Source organism: Lissotriton helveticus, chromosome 5_1 (assembly GCF_964261635.1).
Source record: "Lissotriton helveticus chromosome 5_1, aLisHel1.1, whole genome shotgun sequence".
Lineage (NCBI taxonomy): Eukaryota > Metazoa > Chordata > Amphibia > Caudata > Salamandridae > Lissotriton > Lissotriton helveticus.
The window spans coordinates 1,375,570,272-1,375,593,879 of NC_136065.1; the positions used below are offsets into that span (position 1 = coordinate 1,375,570,272).

General features: G+C 50.4%; 1 protein-coding gene across 2 annotated transcripts in view; it reads left to right on the top strand.

Annotated features, from left to right (window-relative positions):
- MICAL1 (microtubule associated monooxygenase, calponin and LIM domain containing 1) overlaps positions 1 to 23,608 on the top strand; it is a 360,133-nt gene that overhangs the window by 289,810 nt on the left and 46,715 nt on the right. For both annotated transcript variants that reach the window (XM_078644322.1, XM_078644321.1), the window contains exons 15-17: positions 8,877 to 9,047; positions 11,045 to 11,182; positions 14,633 to 14,810. In XM_078644322.1, coding sequence (XP_078500448.1) covers positions 8,877 to 9,047; positions 11,045 to 11,182; positions 14,633 to 14,810 — 487 coding nt within the window. The remainder of the gene's footprint in view (positions 1 to 8,876; positions 9,048 to 11,044; positions 11,183 to 14,632; positions 14,811 to 23,608) is intronic.

The window sequence follows — 23,608 nt, forward strand, 5'->3', positions numbered from 1 at the left end:
GCTCATCCATTTCACGAATGTGGGGCGGAGAATTCCACAATTTTGCAGCCAATGTAACACCGCTGCACCATCCTTCTGCCTAACCATAGTAACACCGTTGCTCCATCCCCCACTCTAACCAGTGTAACACCTATGCACCTCCCCCCTCTCTAGCCAATGTAACACAGCTGCACCATCCCACTCACTAGCCAATTTAACACTGCTGCACCATCCCCCTCTCTAGCCAGTGTAACACAGCTGCTCCATCCCCCTGTCTAGCCAGTGTAACACCTATGCACCTCCCCCCTCTCTAGCCAATGTAACACAGCTGCACCATCCCACTCACTAGCCAATTTAACACTGCTGCACCATCCCCCTCTCTAGCCAGTGTAACACAGCTGCTCCATCCCCCTGTCTAGCCAGTGTAACACCTATGCACCTCCCCCCTCTCTAGCCAGTGTAACACAGCTGCACCATCCCACTCACTAGCCAATTTAACACTGCTGCACCATCCCCCTCTCTAGCCAGTGTAACACAGCTGCTCCATCCCCCTGTCTAGCCAGTGTAACACCTATGCACCTCCCCCCTCTCTAGCCAATGTAACACTGCTGCACCATCCCTCTCACTAGCCAATGTAACACCGCTGCACCGTCCCCCTCTCTAGCCAGTGTAACACCGCTGCACCATCCCCCTCTCTAGCCAGTGTAACACCGCTGCATCATCCCCCTCTCTAGCCAATGTAACACCGCGGCACCATCCCCCTCTCTAACCAGTGTAACACCTATGCACCTCCCCCCTCTCTAGCCAGTGTAACACTGCTGCACCATCCCCCTCTCTAGCCAGTGTAACACCGCTGCACCATCCCCCTCTCTAGCCAGTGTAACACCTATGCACAATCCCCCTCTCTAGCCAGTGTAACACCGCTGCATCATCCCCCTCTCTAGCCAGTGTAACACCGCTGCACCATCCCCCTCTCTAGCCAGTGTAACACCGCTGCACCATCCCCCTCTCTAGCCAATGTAACACTGCTGCGCCGTCCCCCTCTCTAGCCAATGTAACACTGCTGCACCATCCCTCTCACTAGCCAATGTAACACCGCTGCACCGTCCCCCTCTCTAGCCAGTGTAACACCGCTGTACCATCCCCCTCTCTAGCCAGTGTAACACCGCTGCACCATCCCCCTCTCTAGCCAATGTAACACTGCTGCACCATCCCTCTCACTAGCCAATGTAACACCGCTGCACCATCCCCCTCTCTAGCCAGTGTAACACTGCTGCACCGTCCCCCTCTCTAGCCAGTGTAACACCGCTGTACCATCCCCTCTCTAGCCAATGTAACACCTCTGCACCATCCCCCTCTCTAGCCAATGTAACACTGCTGCACCATCCCTCTCACTAGCCAATGTAACACCGCTGCACCGTCCCCCTCCCTAGCCAGTGTAACACCGCTGCACATCCCCCTCTCTAGCCAGTGTAACACCGCTGTACCATCCCCCTCTCTAGCCAGTGTAACACCGCTGCACCATCCCCCTCTCTAGCCAATGTAACACCGCGGCACCATCCCCCTCTCTAACCAGTGTAACACCTATGCACCTCCCCCCTCTCTAGCCAGTGTAACACCGCTGCACCACTCCCCTCTCTAGCCAGTGTAACACCGCTGCACCATCCCCCTCTCTAGCCAGTGTAACACCGCTGCACCATCCCCCTCTCTAGCCAATGTAACACCGCTGCACCATCCCACTCACTAGCCATTGTAACACCGCTACACCATCCCCCTCTCTAGCCAGTGTAACACCGCTGCATCATCCCCCTCTCTAGCCAGTGTAACACCGCTGCACCATCCCCCTCTCTAGCCAGTGTAACACCGCTGCACCATCCCCCTCTCTAGCCAGTGTAACACCGCTGCACCATCCCCCTCTCTAGCCAATGTAACACCGCTGCACCATCCCCCTCTCTAGCCATTGTAACCGCTGCACCATCCCCCTCTCTAGCCAGTGTAACACCGCTGCACCATACCCCTCTCTAGCCAGTGTAACACCGCTGCACCATACCCCTCTCTAGCCAGTGTAACACCGCTACACCATCCCCCTCTCTAGCCAGTGTAACACTGCTGCACCATCCCCCTCTCTAGCCAATGTAACACCGCTGCACCATCCCCCTCTCTAGCCAGTGTAACACCGCTGCACCGTCCCACTCTCTAGCCAGTGTAACGCCACTGTACCGTCCCCCTCTCTAGCCAGTGTAACACCGCTGCACCATCCCCCTCTCTAGCCAGTGTAACGCCGCTGCACCATTCCCCTCTCTAGCCAATGTAACACCGCTGCACCATCCCCCTCTCTAGCCAATGTAACACAGCTGCACCATCCCCCTCTCTAGCCAATGTAACACCGCTGCACCATCCCCCTCTCTAGCCAGTGTAACACCGCTGCACCATCCCCCTCTCTAGCCAGTGTAACACTGCTGCACCACCCCCCTCTCTAGCCAGTGTAGCACCGCTGCATCTTCCCTCTTCCTATCCAACTTGACACTGCGGCACCATACCTCTGCCTATCCGATGTAGCACCGCTGCACCATCCTCCTTCCTATCCATTGTAGCACCGCTGCACCATCCTCCTTCCTATCCCTTGTAGCACCGCTGCATCATCCCTCTGCCTATCCAATGTTACACTGCTGTACCATCCCTCTGCCTAACCGATGTAGCAACGCTGCACCATCCCTCTGCTTATCTAATGTAGCACCGCTGCACCATCCCTCTTCCTATCCATTGTACCACTGCTGCCCAATCCCTCTGCATATCCATTGTAGCACCGCTGCACCATCCCTCTGCTTATCTAATGTAGCACCGCTGCACCATCCCTGTCTATAAAATGTAGCACCGCTGCACGATCCCTCTGCCTATCCAGTGTGACACCGCTGCACCATCCCTCTGCCCATCCAAAGTAAGAGCTGCACCTTCCCTCTTCCCATCCAAAGTAACACCGCTGCACCATCCCCCTCTCTAGCTGTTATGTTATGTTATGTTATGTTAAAAACACTTTTATAGCGCACAGCTGCCCCAGCCTAGGGGCGTCCCGGCGCTTCATAAAAGTACCCAAACACAACACAGCAGTACAAGGGCAAAGGCACACATATCAGAGTACTAAGATGTATGAGGAAACAGATGCGTTTTAATAGCTCTCTTAAACTTCAGATGCTCATCCATTTCACGAATGTGGGGCGGAGAATTCCACAATTTTGCAGCCAATGTAACACCGCTGCACCATCCTTCTGCCTAACCATAGTAACACCGCTGCTCCATCCCCCACTCTAACCAGTGTAACACCTATGCACCTCCCCCCTCTCTAGCCAATGTAACACAGCTGCACCATCCCACTCACTAGCCAATTTAACACTGCTGCACCATCCCACTCACTAGCCAATGTAACACCGCTGCACCATCCCCCTCTCTAGCCAGTGTAACACCGCTGCACCATCCCCCTCTCTAGCCAGTGTAACACTGCTGCACTATCCCCCTCTCTAGCCAGTGTAACACCGCTGCATCATCCCCCTCTCTAGCCAGTGTCACACCGCTGTACCATCCCCCTCTCTAGCCAGTGTAACGCCGCTGCACCATCCCCCTCTCTAGCCAATGTAACGCTGCTGCACCATCCCCCTCTCTAGCCAGTGTAACACCGCTGCATCATCCCCCTCTCTAGCCAATGTAACACCGCTGCACCATCCCCCTCTCTCTAGCCAGTGTAACACCGCTGCACCATCCCCCTCTCTAGCCAGTGTAACACCGCTGCACCATCCCCCTCTCTAGCCAGTGTAACACTGCTGCACCACCCCCCTCTCTAGCCAGTGTAACACCGCTGCACCATCCCTCTCTCTAGCCAATGTAACACCGCTGTACCATCCCCCTCTCTAGCCAGTGTAACACCGCTGCATCATCCCCCTCTCTAGCCAGTGTAACACTGCTGCACCATCCCCCTCTCTAGCCAGTGTAACACCGCTGCACCATCCCCCTCTCTAGCCAATGTAACACCGCTGTACCATCCCCCTCTCTAGCCAGTGTAACACCGCTGCACCATCCCCCTCTCTAGCCAGTGTAACACTGCAGCACCATCCCCCTCTCTAGCCAGTGTAACACCGCTGCACCATCCCCTCTCTAGCCAATGTAACACAGCTGCTCCATCCCCCTCTCTAGCCAGTGTAACACCGCTGCACCATCCCCCTTACTAGCCAGTGTAACACTGCTGCACCATCCCCCTCTCTAGCCAGTGTAACACCGCTGCACCATCCCCCTCTCTAGCCAATGTAACACAGCTGTACCATCCCCCTCTCTAGCCAGTGTAACACCGCTGCACCATCCCCCTCTCTAGCCAATGTAACACCGCTGCACCATCCCCCTCTCTAGCCAATGTAACACTGCGGCACCATCCCACTCACTAGCCAATGTAACACCGCTGCACCATCCCCCTCTCTAGCCAGTGTAACACTGCTGCACCATCCCCCTCTCTAGCCAGTGTAACACTGCTGCACCATCCCCCTCTCTAGCCAGTGTAACACCGCGGCATCATCCCCCTCTCTAGCCAGTGTCACACCGCTGTACCATCCCCCTCTCTAGCCAGTGTAACGCCGCTGCACCATCCCCCTCTCTAGCCAATGTAACGCTGCTGCACCTTCCCCCTCTCTAGCCAGTGTAACACCGCTGCATCATCCCCCTCTCTAGCCAATGTAACACCGCTGAACCATCCCCCTCTCTAGCCAGTGTAACACCGCTGCACCATCCCCCTCTCTAGCCAGTGTAACACCGCTGCACCATCCCCCTCTCTAGCTAGTGTAACACTGCTGCACCATCCCCCTCTCTAGCCAGTGTAACACCGCTGCACCATCCCTCTCTCTAGCCAATGTAACACCGCTGTACCATCCCCCTCTCTAGCCAGTGTAACACCGCTGCATCATCCCCCTCTCTAGCCAGTGTAACACTGCTGCACCATCCCCCTCTCTAGCCAGTGTAACACCGCTGCACCATCCCCCTCTCTAGCCAATGTAACACCGCTGTACCATCCCCCTCTCTAGCCAGTGTAACATCGCTGCACCATCCCCCTCTCTAGCCAGTGTAACACTGCAGCACCATCCCCCTCTCTAGCCAGTGTAACACCGCTGCACCATCCCCCTCTCTAGCCAATGTAACACAGCTGCTCCATCCCCCTCTCTAGCCAGTGTAACACCGCTGCACCATCCCCCTCTCTAGCCAGTGTAACACCGCTGCACCATCCCCCTCTCTGGCCAATGTAACATCGCTGTACCATCCCCCTCTCTAGCCAGTGTAACACTGCTGCATCATCCCCCTCTCTAGCCAATGTAACACAGCTGCACCATCCCTCTGCGTAACCAAAGTAACACAGCTGCACCGTCCCCCTCTGTAGCCAGTGTAACACCGCTGCACCATCCCCCTCTCTAGCCAATGTAACACCGCTGTACCATCCCCGTCTAGCCAGTGTAACACCGCTGCATCATCCCCCTCTCTAGCCAATGTAACACAGCTGCAGCATCCCTCTGCGTAACCATAGTAACACCGCTGCACCGTCCCCCTCTCTAGCCAGTGTAACACCGCTGCACCATCCCCCTCTCTAGCCGATGTAACACAGCTGCTCCATCCCCCTCTCTAGCCAGTGTAACGCCGCTGCACCATCCCCCTCTCTAGCCAGTGTAACACTGCTACACCGTCCCCCTCTCTAGCCAGTGAACCCCGCTGCATCATCCCCCTCTCTAGCCAGTGAACACCGCTGCATCATCCCCCTCTCTTGACAATGTAACACAGCTGCTCCATCCCCCTCTCTAGCCAATGTAACACTGCTGTACCATCCCCCTCTCTAGCCAGTGTAACACCGCTGCATCATCCCCCTCTCTAGCCAATGTAACACAGCTGCACCATCCCTCTGCGTAACCATAGTAACACCGCTGCACCGTCTCCCTCTCTAGCCAGTGTAACACCGCTGCACCATCCCCCTCTCTAGCCAATGTAACACAGCTGCTCCATCCCCCTCTCTAGCCAGTGTAACACCGCTGTACCATCCCCCTCTCTAGCCAGTGTAACACTGCTGCGCCGTCCCCCTCTCTAGCCAGTGTAACACTGCTGCGCCGTCCCCCTCTCTAGCCAATGTAACACCGCTGCACCATCCCCCTCTCTAGCCAGTGTAACACCGCTGCACCATCCCTCTCTCTAGCCAGTGTAACACTGCTGCACCATCCCCCCTCTCTAGCCAGTGTAACACCACTGTACCGTCCCCCTCTCTAGCCAGTGTAACACCGCTGCACCATCCCCCTCTCTAGCCAGTGTAACACCGCTGCACCATCCCCCTCTCTAGGCAATGTAACACCGCTGCACCATCCCCCTCTCTAGCCAGTGTAACACCGCTGCACCATCCCACTCACTAGCCAATGTAACACCGCTGCACCATCCCCCTCTCTAGCCAGTGTAACACCGCTGCACCATCCCACTCACTAGCCAATGTAACACCGCTGCACCATCACCCTCTCTAGCCAGTGTAACACCGCTGCACCATCCCTCTGCGTAACCAAAGTAACACAGCTGCTCCATCCCCCTCTCTAGCCAATGTAACACAGCTGCTCCATCCCCCTCTCTAGCCAATGTAACACCGCTACACCATCCCACTCTCTAGCCAGTGTAACACCGCTGCACCATCCCCCTCTCTAGCCAGTGTAACACCGCTGCATCATCCCCCTCTCTAGCCAGTGTAACACTGCTGCACCATCCCCCTCTCTAGCCAGTGTAACACCGCTGCACCATCCCCCTCTCTAGCCAGTGTAACACCGCTGCACCGTCCCACTCTCTAGCCAGTGTAACACCGCTGTACCGTCCCCCTCTCTAGCCAGTGTAACACCGCTGCACCGTCCCCCTCTCTAGCCAGTGTAACACCGCTTCACCATCCCCCTCTCTAGCCAGTGTAACACCGCTGCACCATCCCCCTCTCTAGGCAATGTAACACCGCTGCACCATCCCCCTCTCTAGCCAGTGTAACACCGCTGCACCATCCCACTCACTAGCCAATGTAACACCGCTGCACCATCCCCCTCTCTAGCCAGTGTAACACCGCTGCACCATCCCACTCACTAGCCAATGTAACACCGCTGCACCATCCCCCTCTCTAGCCAGTGTAACACCGCTGCACCATCCCACTCACTAGCCAATGTAACACCGCTGCACCATCACCCTCTCTAGCCAGTGTAACACCGCTGCACCATCCCTCTGCGTAACCAAAGTAACACCGCTGCATCATCCCCCTCTCTTGCCAATGTAACACAGCTGCTCCATCCCCCTCTCTAGCCAATGTAACACCGCTACACCATCCCCCTCTCTAGCCAGTGTAACACTGCTGCACCGTCCCACTCTCTAGCCAGTGTAACACCGCTGCACCATCCCCCTCTCTAGCCAGTGTAACACCGCTGCATCATCCCCCTCTCTAGCCAGTGTAACACTGCTGCACCATCCCCCTCTCTAGCCAGTGTAACACCGCTGCACCGTCCCCCTCTCTAGCCAGTGTAACACCGCTTCACCATCCCCCTCTCTAGCCAGTGTAACACCGCTGCACCATCCCCCTCTCTAGCCAGTGTAACACTGCTGCACCATCCCCCTCTCTAGCCAGTGTAACACTGCTGCACCATCCCCCTCTCTAGCCAGTGTAACACCGCTGCACCATCCCCCTCTCTAGCCAATGTAACACCGCTGCACCATCCCCCTCTCTAGCCAGTGTAACATCGCTGCACCATCCCACTCACTAGCCAGTGTAACACCGCTGCACCATCCCACTCACTAGCCAGTGTAACACCGCTGCACCATCCCCCTCTCTAGCCAGTGTAACACCGCTGCACCATCCCCCTCTCTAGGCAATGTAACACTGCTGCACCATCCCCCTCTCTAGCCAGTGTAACACCGCTGCACCATCCCCCTCTCTAGCCAATGTAACACTGCTGCGCCGTCCCCCTCTCTAGCCAGTGTAACACCGCTGCACCATCCCCCTCTCTAGCCAGTGTAACACCGCTGCATCATCCCCCTCTCTTGCCAATGTAACACCGCTGCACCATCCCCCTCTCTAGCCAGTGTAACACTGCTGCACCATCCCCCTCTCTAGCCAGTGTAACACCGCTGCACCATCCCTCTGCGTAACCAAAGTAACACAGCTGCACCGTCCCCCTCTCTAGCCAGTGTAACACCGCTGCATCATCCCCCTCTCTAGCCAATGTAACACCGCTGCACCGTCCTCTCTCCAGCCAGTGTAACACCGCTGTACCATCCCCCTCTCTAGCCAGTGTAACACCGCTGTACCATCCCCCTCTCTAGCCAGTGTAACGCCGCTGCACCGTCCCCCTCTCTAGCCAGTGTAACACCGCTGCATCATCCCCCTCTCTAGCCAATGTAACACAGCTGCACCGTCCCCCTCTCTAGCCAATGTAACACTGCTGCACCATCCCACTCATTAGCCAATGTAACACCGCTGCACCGTCCCCCTCTCTAGCCAATGTAACACCGCTGCACCGTCCCCCTCTCTAGCCAATGTAACACCGCTGCACCGTCCCCCTCTCTAGCCAATGTAACACAGCTGCACCATCCCTTTGCCTACCCCATGTGATGTGAACATTTCTCTGCTATTGTAGTGCAACCAACTGCACCATCCCAAAGTTAATGCATTGTGGAAAACTTCTGCATCCAGCTGTTGATGAAATGTCCAATCACTGCACTCCTAAGCCGATCGATGCATTATCCCACTGGTAATCCCAAGGCAGTATTGTGTGTAGGAACATCGGTTGTGCTTGGGTGCTGCTGGTCGATGCCCTTCCTCTCTCTGCTGTCCTCCCCTTCTCGTTCAGTAAGAGACCTTCCATTGTTTATAGGGATCATATGATCTGGATTTCGAGACTAAAAGGACGAAGAGTGGGAGCATCGAGAGTCCCTTGGAGACACCATCACCGCAGGGAGATTATGTGAATTGGCCATTGACTCCGGATCAGGCGGATTCGAGAAGCAGCGGTAATCCACAAGGGAGCCCCGGCAGCAGCAGCAGCGTGAGTTCTCACAATGGATCAGATGATGTCGCGTGTGAATGCTGGTAATGGCTGCGCTGAGCGATAGGCCTGTGAGTGGTGGCAGTGATTGTACCGATACATGTCAGCCCTCTGAGTGTTGGTGCTCAGTGACGTGTGGATGGTAATGATGAGCCTACGAGGTCTGGTGGTTACACAGTGAGTTTTGCCAGAGGTGGGATTTTAACCTGTACTCGTCAGTCTGAGCTCTGATATGTTCGACACTATAGGTGGGTCAGTAAGTGAAAAAAGTGCGCGCACTTTAGGTCGGCCACTGAGTTTTAATAGAGCAGTCATTGTGGGTCGGTCAGTGAGTGACTGCGCGTGGTGGGTCAGTCACTGAGCTGGAGCTGTGGTGGAGCAGTGTCGCCCGGTAATCAGCATGAGCTTGGAATAGCGTAGTTCGTGTGGCCAGTCGCTGAGTTGTGGTAGTGTACATTACACACTGCGTCACCGGTGAGCTGTATATGCCGGGAACTGCTATTCTGCCTTTGAATTCTGGCAGTGTGGGCACTGCGGCTTGACTTGCAAGTTATGGGATTGTGATTGGTCATGTGGATCCTTTGGGTCCAGCAGTGGATGGTGATTTGTGACAGTGTAGGTATTGTGGGTGGGTTGGTGAGTTGTTAGTTGTTGGGCAGGTTTATCTAGATCACACATGCTGCAAATGGAAAACTTAATTTACCTGTAGCCACTGGTCTTCAGCATGCTGTGTTGTAGATTTACATGTGACCATTGCACCTCACTCCTTGCATACAGGAAGAAAATATACAGATTTTTTTTTACCTATGTACACAGACACCTTTTGCAATGGAGGAAACGACGTGCACAATCTAAGGTGGCATCTAGGCCCCTATGCATTGGGGTTTCCAGGGTAAAGTGATAATGAGGCATTCAATGCAAGCCAGACACAAAACCAAAATATTTGAAGAAAAAGAAGTTGGAATATCGCAAAGCTAGCACTAGATGGCAAGAGAGTGAACAGCAGGTGAATGTGCAACACGACAAGCCTCAGGCAGACTGTTACATGCACTTGTGGTCCTACGTCCACCTCCCGCCAGACGACCCACCTGTGTCCAAGTTTTGTCCAGGTTACAGATTAGCCATAATCAAACAAATACTGAGGGTAGAGGCTATAACGATCCGCACCTGACAATGTACTATCTGAGCAGTAGGTAACAGTGCACAGAACCAAGGAGCACTTCCCTCTATACTCATTAACAAGGAAATAAATGCTATATGAACATCACAACAATTCGTTCAGCACTTAATACAGTACAATCAAAGAAAATTCGCAATAATAAGAACATAAAGAATGTACTTATTATTGCGAATTTTCTTTGACCGTACTGTATTAAGTGCTGAACCAATTGTTGTGATGCAGTTTAACCGTGCATGGACTCGGCTATTTTTTATCTATTTTGTTGTGAGCAAAAGTACTCTCCGTTTGACCTAGCATCCTGTAACTCTTGATGAAGGAAAGGGGACTACAAGAGTCAAAGTGAGAAACTTTGTACTTTTTTCATGGAAGCTATCAATGCCTAGCTTTTTTAGCAAGACTTCCAAAAAAAAGTGAACAGCTTTAAAATGTTTAGACATTTTGTCATTTTCGCTTTTGAACGGGTAACTTAAGCGCTGGATTCCACCGACCCACAGAATATGCATCCCTGGTCTATCCTTTGTGGTACATCCTTTAGCAGCGAGGGATTGGCTGCTGGCTGGGAAATGTGGCTCTGTAACTGATGCTCAGAGTGACTAGTGATCTAGCTAGTGTCGAGCTTTGCTGGGATCAGCCCATACACTTGGTTTCCTGTGTTTTGGCATGCAGTACGTGCAACAGGATCTCTCGTCTCCTATGCAGCGGATTCTCTATTCACTGGACATTGGACTCCATTTGCATGTGGTTTGATGCTTCTCTATTTTTATTTGAATTCCTCTGCACTCCCTTAGCATTTATGTTCTTTCTCTCATCTCTCCAGATTAACTCTGAGCGGTCCAATGGGGATGCTGTGGGACTCACTGTACACCCAGAGATGGTCATTGACGGAGAGCAGAGCCGCCACCCTTCCAGCACTGAATCCCCAAAGAGCCTTCCTTCTGTGGAGCCCAGATACCCGGTCAGACATGGCACAGATTCACGGGTTAACAAGAAAAGTGTGTGGGGGGGTAGGGGGGGCGGGGCGCCAAGACATTTCGGTGCTATTTGTTTTTGTGCTGTGCCGACGCTCCCAAGTTAATCTGTGGTTTTGAAAATCCCAAGGACGACTATTTATGGTCTGTGTCCTAGATTTGGTATGGACTATGCAAATATTTAGCCTTTGATAGCTGCAAACGACCACGGTCTCTTTTTCCATGGCGTACAGCAGGAAATTGAGGGCAGAACGATGCACCTGTAGGCAGAACGGGTGAATTTCCCGACTCACACTCTGCCCCAGCAGAAGACCCCCATGTTCTGCTTATCTAGAGACATCTGCAGCATGAAGGGCATATTGATCTTTTTAACAACCAGACTTCGTACGCAGGGGCATTCTCAAGTACTCTTAAGTGTGCTCGAGCAGTTGCAGCAAGACGTGCAATGGTAAACATGAATACACAGAGGCTTTCAACAATATCTATTCATGTGTGAGCATCCAGAAACACTCAAAGGTCAAAACCAAACATTTGGTAGGTGTTTCTCTCTTCTAAAGTGGTATCCTAGGTGTGAAAAAACAGAGTACTGTCTACCTTGATGCAACTCGAAGCAGGTGTTTTTTGGCTATGGGCAAGAGGGTAAGTTCAGCAAGGAGCCTCCTAGCCTCCATGGACTAGGAACAGATGTTTTTACCTATCAAATTGCAGGGCAAAGCCCAAGATGGCCTTCCCATGTGGCAGTACTTTGTATCTTGAAACGGTCATGAAGGGGAAAGCCATACAGAAGAAACAAACCTTGCCTGGGGTTGCAAAACATTTGAAGACTTGGGGCCTTATTAGAAGTTTGGTGGTTCATGAACTGCCGTACCCGCCGTATTATGAATTAGGCTATTTGTAATTGCAAAGACTGCGGTGGAACCGCCGACCCTGCTAATACACCGCTGACCGCCATGGTTGGGGAAAAGCAGCTTCCATAGGGCTGTACAGAGGAGTTTAACCACCGTCTGGATTACAAGTTGAATTTCCAATGAACCAACCGCTGCGGTGATTAGATCACACCAGCGTCAAATTGGCAGTAATAAAGGATTTGGGGTGCATACTCGCACCTTTCCTGTTCTTCCCATCAGAGTTTGACATGGATACCTTTCTCTAGGTCTCCCCTTCACAGCAGCACTTCACCCCGAGGATTAGGACCCTGATTGTGGCGTAATACAGGTGATTCATTTTGTGCCATATACCCATTACCTGCCCAAATATGGGCCAGAGTCCGGCAATGGGTAGATGGTATTTTTCCACTTGCATCATGCATATGTGTTCGACAAATATGCAGTTGAAATGTTGACACAGGCATCGCTACATATGGAAAAATATTCACCATCGCCGCAAGATCTCCACAGCCACACCGTCGGCACTGTGGTAAACTCGTAATATGGAAGTCTGAAGACTGCAAGCGCTGTGGTTTACTGGCAGACACGGCGTTCAGGCGTTCGGACTGCCAAACTTGTAATAAGGCCCTTACATTTGTAACTTCAGATCTGATCAGAGTTTGAGGTATGCTTTTGAAGCTTTCCTCCAGAATGTACATCAGCTGAGTTTTTGGTGGAGCGCAGGGGCGTAACACAGGCCCCGCATCCCCCGCGGTGCGGGGGGCCCCTAGCTCCAAGGGGCCCCCTTGGCACTGCACTCTGGCAGGAGAGCTCTTGATTGAGCCCGGAGGGGGCCCCTCTAAGTACCATGCAAGGAGGCCCCCTCACATTTCGTTACGCCAGTGGTGGAGCGGCTTACACTAGAGTAGAGACAGACCCTTCTGCTCTAAGACTTTAGTTCTTATGTTCTCTGACATAAGGCATCCGAAGACCTTTACATTCAGCTTCACTCTGATGGTGAAGATCACAGATGACTAGAGCAGATTATACTAGATGTGCATTCAAATAATCATCTAAACTTCTGGGATTAGTGGTACATTAAATTCTGTAGTTGGGCATTCAGGAAAGTTTAAATCCATACATTTCATGTCAAGTTCAGTCAACACACAGGCCAAACACTTTAACCTACTACATTTATTGATGGACATTCAATAGCCAAACACACACAGATTCTTCTATGCCCACCAGGTGGCAAAACAGGTTAAACTTGGAGAGCAAATATGTAGCAAGACAGAGGTATGAAAACTCCCCACTATTGGTTAATAGATATGGGAATCTGAGGCTACCTCTTAACTCTTGACGATAGCATAATTAGTTATTTTAACTAGTCCATTTAAACTCATCCATATGTATTTAATCTCTGAATATGCAGTACTCGAACCCCACTCCTGAAGAAGCATTTGGTTGTTCTCATTTTTACTTCTAAATCACCTTTCCACCTGGGTTATGAATTTTGAGCAAACTACATTTTATGTTCTTGGTTTTCCAAATGAAATGCTCTTCTTGATTAAAGATGCTTTAGAAAATAATAAATACCCCAGATATGCCTTCTGCAGAGTTGTTTTCCAATCGACCCCCACGACTCCAAAAAAGAACATATCTGTGGCTAAATAAGATGAAATACTCGATTACAGGCCTTTCCCTTGAATTCAGAAGTAGCCTGCATCTACCAGGCTTTCTGCGTTGCTAACAAATAGTAATGCACTTGTGGAGCTGTACAATCAGTGCTTTGAAAATGTGGTTCAAGGAAGACGTAAAAGGAGACAGCCTGACCATATAATTATCACAGGTCACTGGGCTTTGAAGTAGTATCTCGGGTGTAATTTCTTCTCCTCGGCCTCATCGTCCAGTGGAGTGTGATAGTAAAAGGGGCGATGGTACCTACCTCTGAGAGACCCAGGTTTAGTTTATTGCTGTCCCTATCCTGTTCTGTGGGGATTCATTTTTGCCTATACTCCAGGAAACATTTGAGTTTTCCATGTTTTATAGTATCTTCTGTGCACGAATTCCTATTGGAATTCCGCTGCTATACAGGTGGTGGGGACAGCGAGTATTTCCTGTTCTCTGGGTATTGCATCTTCAATCCTTGGCTTCTGAGCCGTGTAAGAATTCCACCTCTTTTATGGTCGGTAGAAGCCCTTCTCATGTCATCCATTTTTATTTGTTTACCTTACTTGGCCTTTCAGTTCTGCTGGAACACCCCAACTTTGGTGGGGCCCACAGAGAGAGACATACCAATTATGTGGGTTGCTTATTTGCTCTTTTCTCCCCTGAGTGGCTTTTGGCTCCCTTGAGACATCCCATAACATAATAAAGTGTCCTCCTTGTTTCACCTGTTGATCTTGTGACCACTCTTCCCTTAATGAGGTGAACATAAACGTCATGCTCCCCAGGCCTGGTATTCGCTCCTCCTTCGGAAGGAACCCTCTGGCCTTCTAGTGAGTTTTGTTGTCCGCTTCTGATGTCTTCGCTGTTTTAGGGCATGTGTAACCTTGTGTGGTTCCCTTACAGACTCTTCGAGGACAGACGTTAACGGGGAGTAGTGATGCTTGTTACTTCTGTGGTCAGCGAGTGTATATACTGGAACGAGTCAGTGCGGAGGGGTGGTTCTTCCACCGCAGCTGCTTCCGCTGTCACGATTGTGATGCTACCCTGCGACTCGGGAACTACGTCTACAATGAGGAAAATGGTGAGTTCACTCAGAATACCTGAGGATTAAACTTAAGTCTGAAGTAAGGGTGAGCAATAAGAACATGTGTAAGTGGTGTAGGACAAAATCTCTTCGATGGAATAGGTCTCCCTCAGTCCAGCTGCCTACTTTACATGGAGCAATGGTTCCACTGCAAAAATCTGCACTATGGAAAGGCCCAGTGCTTTATAGGTAATATGACCTGCTGTTTACAACACACTTAGGCCCACATTGCGAGTGGCCGGTAAATGTTGTGATATTTATCACACCTGATCAAATCCAACGCTGCCGATTCGGAATTTACCAGGTGCAATAAATATCATACTATTACTAGGTTTGGGGGGATTACATGCAGATGTTGGTGGCACTGCAGCAAATCCGCATTTTCTTGTAAATAAAGAGCATTCTCTGGAATGTATATATCGGCATGTTTGACCGCCCACTATTTGCCACACAACTAATAATTGCGATGTGTGTCGTAGCAGGAGTTACTGTATATATTTCAGCTGACTGTGCTGCTCATAATGAGGGCCATTAAGCGGGTTCTGGGGCAGCTCCCTTAGACCAGCAGCATTTAGGATCAGCCTCGTGCAGACATTGCGTCGAGGCTTTGTAAGGGCTTCCTGATTTCAGTGAATATTTTTGTGAATTCCAGTGGGTATTTACCGGTGTTTTCATACATTTTGAAGATTGGTGGCTATCAGTGTTTACACATTTTGTTTTCCAGACAACATTTGACTGGGACTGTGTTTTCCAATGTTTACAAACCACATTCACAGATAATGATTCACTGTAGCATGAACATCTCTTTAGTAGGGCAGCAAGAGGTGATGAACATGGGTACAGCCTCATGATGCAACAGTCAGACTTGAGTGTAAAAAGTTTTAGTAATCTGAAGAACTTTTTCTTACAATACAATTGTATGATAAAAGTGCAATTTACCCAAAAATAGTGCACGTTGAAAATGAGCTTTGAAGTCCCCACTGGGGCAACAATGTATTACTAGGCAAAAGTGCAATAAATGAATAACTGTAATTTACGTGGATGGGCTGAAGTGGGGCCAGGGCAGTTTAAAGAATCACTTATTTGCTCTTTCTACCTGATGCTCAGTGTGTCTGACCCGATGTGCATTTCTTTTTTTATGGATACTTGACAAAGGTATTTAAGGATTACCGATTGAGCAAAGGTCAGTACCCGAGTTTAAGGACGTTCTAAAGTAGCAGGCGGAGACGTGGTCAGAAGACAGGCAGATAGAAAGAATCATTAGGGGGACACGGAGAGCTAGTATTGAAGCAGTAGTGGTGGCTGGGATAAGGTGGGAATGGGATGGAAGTAGGATGAGGGAAGAGTTGAAGCAGGCAGCAGCCTCCCTTATTCCACTGGGCGATGCCAATGTTTCCTTCCTGCACTACCTGCATACTGCTGCCATTCAGTGCAGGTATGCAAAGTGGAAGGAGGTGTGAATCTGAAAGGCACCAAGCATGGTTTATGAGCAATACTCTTTTTTTAAAATAGGCCCTATGGAAGGCAGCTAAAGGAAAATCATCACAAATACACTGTAACTAGGTGTCATTTTGGACAGCAGTTGTTCATTATGTGTAGGAACTTAGACGCTTCGTATCAGAAAGCTGCGCATAAGTGGGCGTTTTAGGCCTGTGTCTGGGAAAAAGCTTCCTAAACCAAAGGGAGTAGTTGTTTGTGGGCCCAGAGCCTTTACTTTAGATAATATGCCCAATCTGCATGGCTGTGTTTCAGGTGGGAGCCCTGCCCAGCAAAGTAAGTCTGACATGAGAGGGAGGGGCTGAGGCACAGGCCTCCAAGACGAACAAAGACCCGCCCCCAGGCATGGCAATGGGTGGAACAGGGGAGGGGCGTTGTAGCCATCATTGCCTATGAGTCTGCCTGCAGGCCAAGTGTGCCGAACTTTGGATGGCTGCTGGATAAGGACAGGGGCTCAAGAAGAGAAGAGCACAGGTGCATCATTGGATGAGAGTCTGGATAACGAAGGACTGGTATTTCAGTACCACGGAAACAGTAAACTCCTGGTTTGTGCTTGCTCTCTGTGCTGTTAGGTAGCATTTCTTGCTCTTTCAGTGGGTCCAACTCCTGAAATGAGGTGGCATCCAGCCTTTCAGTTCTACCGTGCTGAATATCAAGAGAGCATCAGTAGTGCAGGAGCGGCTCATATAAGGGAAAAGAGGTAGGTCGGGGTGGATGGGGAAAGACCGAGGCAAATGAAACAGAACTTATCTGCCACCCTCCAGTATCATGCTCTTCTACTCCTCTCCACTGCAGGCATGCACAGGCTCCCAGACTGCCCTTCAGCCAATCCTGAAGCTGCTCTCATGCATGAGAGCAGCCTCAGGATTGGCCTGAGTGCTCTGAATTTGCGCTCCCAGACAGACTGGGAACCTGTGCTTGCTCTCTCCAACCCAGCAACGCAGCTGGGGTTGGAGAGAGCTTCAGTGAGCACAACGGTGTGACCGGCCTGAGATGGCTGGCCAAACCGTCATGCACACTGACAACAGTACCCACGACTCCCCCTCCAGTACATTCACCCCCTTGGCCCTGCCCCCAAGACTGGGCACAAGAAAAATAAAACTACAATAAAACCGGTTTTTAACCCCGTTTCTGTTTTTCACGTTTTTGAGGGTGCTGGCTGGAGGGCGATTGCAGTAGTGATATGTAAGAACGTCCTGGGCAGTTCACAGAATTCAAACCACAGAGACGAGGAAAGTGCTGGAATGTGTTGTATTTATGGCAATATGACTTGTCCCTGTACTTTCGTCTGTGCCAGCCTATAAGTGGCTGCCTAGTGTAGGAAGGTGGACTTCTGGTGCAGTAAGCCCCCCTACACACACACACACAGACACAGACAGACACACACAGACACACACACAGAGACAGACACACACACACACACACACACACACACAGACACACAGACACAGACACACACACACACACACACACACACACACACACACACACACACACACACACACACACACACACACACACACACACACACACACACACACACACACACACACACACACACACACACACACACACACACACACACACACACACACACACACACACACACACACACACACACACACACACACACACACACACACACACACACACACACACACACACACACACACACACACACACACACACTTCTGTTGCACTTTGACTTGATGTTTTTTTTTTGTAGAGTTTTATATAGCGCAAACTAGACCCGAACCGAATCAGGTATCAGAGCGCTTTACATAGCACAAGTTACGTTTTTTACATGAGGACGCACAATTTAATTTTTTAGGCACGGGGAGATTAAGTGATTTGCCCAGAATCACAGGAGGTTTTGGCGTCGTTACTGAGACTCGAACCCAGATCCCTAGGTCCGAGGTCGAGCGCCTTAGCCGTTAGGCCAGCTCCTCTCTCTTGATGTGCCCAGGGTCTCTGCCAATCAGGTTCCCAGGGCCTTTGTTCGTTTCCAAAACTGTACCTTCGTACCACCAATTGGTACCTCTGGCCACATGCAAGTCCCTTGTAAAAGGTGCCATGGGTAACAACGTCTTTACTGAATTCTGGGACGTTTGATAGCAAACTTCTCAGCATAATAAACCCACACTGAATGCCAGTGTGGGATTTATTCTACAATGCACTCTGAGGGCATCTTCGAGACACCCCCTGACAAACAACCAGCCTCTGGTCGGTTCCCTGAATGGTACACACCAGCCTCCCACCACAATACATGTTTCTGGACTCCTGGGGTTGGAGCCTTCGCTCTCTGAGCCCAGAAACAAAGCCTTTCCTGGGTGGAGCTGGTCACACCTTTCCCAGGCCATGAAGAGCCATCTGTGGCAGGGGAGCTTCAAAGGCCTTTCTGCCTGTCTAACGTGACCCCCCCGCCCCTCCTGCTATCAGGTGCAGGCCCCCTTATCTACCCTCCTTTTTTGTCGGGAAGACTGGTGGGAGAAATTAGCACAGCCCAGAAGGTGTGAACACCTCTGCCAACCCCACCCCTCAGGTGGGGAAGGCGAGGTGAAGCCCACTCTTCAGTGACCGCCATCTTGCAGATGGCAGGCACTCTCCAGTCAGGATTAGGAATTGTGTCCACTCCCCCGTGTGGGGTGAGCACACCAAAGGGAGTAGTCACCTTAAGGTCAGTAGCCCATTGGCTACTGACCTCGAGACCCCTAAAACACCCCCTAAATACAGTATTTAGGGGGCAGCCCTGAACCAAGAAGAGAGATTCCTGCAACCTTCGAAGAAGGACGAAAGAAGACACCCAGTAGAGGAGACTGCAGAGAACTGACCTGGCCCAAGCCCTACTGGCCCATCTGCAGTTTCCAGAGATCCTATGACAAACGTCACCTTGTCGTGCAGACAGCAACCTCCAGAACCCAAGGGACAACTGGCTGCCTTCCACAAAGACCGGATATCCTGTAAACAGCAGCTTTGTTCTAGAGAAACAGCCAAGAAAGATTCAGAGCCTGCTGAGGACAAAGAAATACAACGCCCGGACCCGGAACCACCACTGCACCCGGCGCCTATGGCCAGAGTCAGAGTGGCCCCCGCAGTCCCAGCGAGGTCCCTCTACGCTCCAGAATCTGAGTCCACAGTGGGTTGACCCATCCAGGCCTTCCTGACATCGCCTGCAGCCTCTTCACGGAGACCCTCCCCCAACCGCGAGTTGCCCGGTGAGGTTAAATTCCGACCTAAAAAGATATCCCTGCATCAAGCCGCCCTGCGCCCTGGAGAAGAGAACCCAAGGTGCTCCAACTTACCTGCCCAGCTGTTGGTTCCTCCCGGAAGTCTTCCTGGACCGACCAGGTTGCCAAAATCCCAAACTGGAAACTCCCATTGAAAACAACAGGGCACCCGACGCCAAAACAGCACCCTGCACCCAGCCGCCCCTGTGCCACTGCACCTTGTGTGCTAAATGGATTTCCCTTTGCCCTGAGCTTGTCTAGGAGCTTTGCTCCCACAACCTTGTGGCCTGCTTGTGAGCAGCTACCAACCAGAGGCGTCCTATCCCTCAGTGGATAACATTGGGCCTCAGCACTCTACCCCCCGGCCGCTCTAGTGCCGCTGAGGTGCTTTGTGAGCGCATCCTTGGCCCTGGAGGAACCCTGGTTCTAACTCCAGAAACCCAACTCCCATAACCAAGTGCTTACCTGTAAACTAATAACTTAACTTCCTCCTATAGGATTGCATTGACTGCTTTTCTTTGGAAATTGTGTGGGGATGGTTTGTATGAAACCTTGAAAAACTGCAAATGTAAAAAAAAGTGATTTACTTACCTTCTAGGAAATGTCCCAGTGTGATATCTAGGCATATCACAGAGTAGAGAAAATAACTTAAAAATTAATCTGAAATGTAACGTACAAAGTAATCTCAAAAGTAACTGTAAAGTAATTTTGACGGTTGACTTAGCTGTAAACAAACCAATTGCATCCAACTGCATTTCAATTGTATTCCAACTGCAATGTACCTGCAAAGTATTATTTCACTTACCTGCACCAGGCCTGGCTTGGTTCTGGATAACGAAATAATATTTTTATACAAACAAAATTGGTCTGATTTCAGTCTTTGAGTATATGACATCATTTCTTGCCTGAGTGTGTACAATAAATGCGTAACTCTACCCTTTGATAACGTATTACTTCTTGCCCACAGTACCACAAATAGAGAGAGAGCAAGGTATTATCTACTTTTATCTCTGCCTACCTTTGGGGATCAGAAAACAAAAAGATCCACCTCAAATGGGTTTACTGTATGTCTAGAAGTGTAAGGCATACACAATATTTGTTAAAATACCCCTCACACACCAAAAGGGCCCTTGGTGTCATGCTTCATCATCGGGGTCTTCCCGCCCCGCTGCGGGGCGAGGCGTGCTGCGACTGGCGACTACGCTGGAGCACTTTGTTATTGTTAGTGCTATGTGAGGTGTATCTGTTGTGAGTGTAAAGGGTTCGGGGTGGATGAAAAAGTGATGTTAAAAAATACCTGGCCTTATGGATTCCAAAAACTTTATTTGGTCATAGGCTGGTACTGTTAAAAAGAGTGGGTCGGAGAAATCACACTAGTAATGTGCTGATTCTCCTGGGGGTGTCAACATGTTTCGAAGCCGGAAATGCTTCTTCGTCAGGACGGAGTAAGATCCCTACCCTAGTCACATGTGACAGTATAGTACCGTCTTTACATAAATAATATTATGTGTAGAACATAGCCAAATGTGCCTATTGTGGTAATTGGCCTTAAACGAGATTGTGCCTTCAATGAGGATTTGCTAAAATGAAGCCAGTGGCATCATGAGCCTACGAAAACGGAGGGGACCCAGTGCTTAATAGCACTTTTAGCAGTGGTACTACCTTCTACATCCGTCCCTGGATCATGAAGCATGACACCAAGGGCCCTTTTGATGTGTGAGGGGTATTTAAAGAACACTATGTGCTGCCCACCATTGTAGGAAACACACCCAATCCTTGTGTCCCTGTTTTCATCTATCCTGTTTGGGTGCAAGTGTATTTACAACAGTATGTGCAGAAATCTCCACCAGTTCCCGCGCCTTTCAGTGACCTGCAGACCAGAAAGTTCACAAGTTAATCCTGCCAATGGCTCTTCATCCCTGCAATCCATTCACTTGCCTGAAATAGGTTCACAAATCCATCGGGTAATGGGTAATCCTGTTATATGTGGTGAGCCGTAATAGTTTCCCACTTAAGTCGCCAGTGAGAGTCCATGGAATTCTACCGTCGTGAGCAGCCTCTCATTGAACATGCATGTGAGCCGCCTAGTTCGCTTCTGGGAAGTTCTTTTCACAATTAATTTGTGGATGGCTTGTCTTTGTAATTGCATTGCCATAATTGTAAATGTAGAAACTGGCAAACAACTTTTTTAAACAAACGAATGCAAAACCTGCAGACATTCGGGAAATGCAGATTTATTTAAGAACATGTCAAATCAACGCTGGCAAATTTATTTAGTGTTGCAGTGGGTTATGTTGTCCAACATAATGTGTTCCTACTTGTCTCCAAGGCTTTAAGGCAAAATGAATCTCAAGCTCTTCAGTGCCAAGTTAGGCATGTTTTTATTTGCGTATATCTCATTTTCCTGCTGAGGGAGGGAGCCCTGTATTCCGATGGATACTTCTCCCCACATATTTTTAACCTTGTTAAGTATCCCCAGGCACCAAACTGTAACTGTGCCCCTGCTTTTTCCATATCAACTCCGTTCTTCTCTACAAGTGAGAAGAGGAGGCGCATGTAAGCAAGCTCCACTCGTACTTGCTTACTTTCCCATCCTTCAGCATTTTTCCCCTACAATTTTCAATTCTAAATTTATACAGTATGCTAGGGACATGTCACACCCTAAGACTGTAGGGTATAAGCCTTGTGGGGAAGGTTGCAAACAGATCTCCTGAGGTCTGCCTCTGGTGTGTAGGTTCTGCACACGACTACAAGTCCTGCGACAACTGCACCCAGATTAACCTGAAAAACACCCGAGAACTCTACATGGCAAGACACCAAGAGTGTGGACCTATTCTCAAAGTCATTATCATGGCAGATCTTCATGGTGGAGTCCAGACGAAGCTTGTCTCTGACCCTTACACTCACTCTTGCTCTCCAAAGAGGACACATAGGTATCACCGAGCCTACAGCTCTCGCTCCTGTTCTAACGAGGAGCTGATTCCACCTTTAGTCCTGGTGCACACAGTGTTTCCAAGTATCTTGGCGACGTCGCAGCAGGGCAAAGCCTTTTGAGAGGACATGCTGCGCATCTTGGGTACACTTCCTACTCCCTTTGGCATGCCTTTGGGCCCCAAGGATCAGCAGGGGCTGCTTCTGTCGGAATACTGCTGATGGATCAGTCCTCTGCGCGATCTGTGCCCTTGAACCTGCTTCAGGTTTCACTCTGTCAAAGTCGACATGGGGTCTGGTGGCAAAATCTGTGCCTGTTCCTTGGACTTCTAGTCCAGCACAACCTATTGAGGTATTCAACTCCGATCCAAACGAGTCTCAACTGAGGATGCACCCAGATCTAAAATAAATGTTCTTACAGAGGTGTTTCAGCCAGGCCAGACACCTACCAAACATCTCCTACCCTTCAATGAGGCTCGGACTGATTGATTTTTGGGCACATGGGTGAAGCCATGTTCTGACTCTCAATTGGCAAACCACACAGTACCGTAGGCCAGCACCTGGTTACCCTTCATTTTTAACCCAGCATCCAACTCTTCAGAGTTTGGTGGTGCAGGCACCAACCAGAGACTTCTCCTGACAGAGTCCAAATGCATGAAAACCTTTGGCAAGAGAATGTTTTCATCAACCAGCCTTCTTAGCTTGTGGTCTGTCAACAGAAGCTCCCATCTAGGCTAGTACACCCATACACTTTGGGACATGTTGTTTTAAAAATTCCTTTTATAGACATTTTCAGGAATACATCTGGTAAGGCAGGCTTATTGTGCACACAGGAATTGTCACCAATCGCCAGATGGGGGCTGCTTGAAATTGTGGTAAAAGGCGAGCATTGTGGATAACAGTTTGTGACTAGCAGTTCCTGGAGTCAACGGAACACACAATCCATTTCGGAGTTAACGAGCAAGATTCCAGTAGCCTCAAGGACCATATTCAACAAAGACCAACTTGTACGAAGGGGAGACCAGAGCCAAAGGAAGGGGAAAAGGGGGAGAGGAGAAAGGGGGGGGAGGAGTCGAGACCAGCCTACGCGTGTGACTAAGGGGTGCCCCAAAGCTGCTGTGGGCCAACACCCCTGCCAGA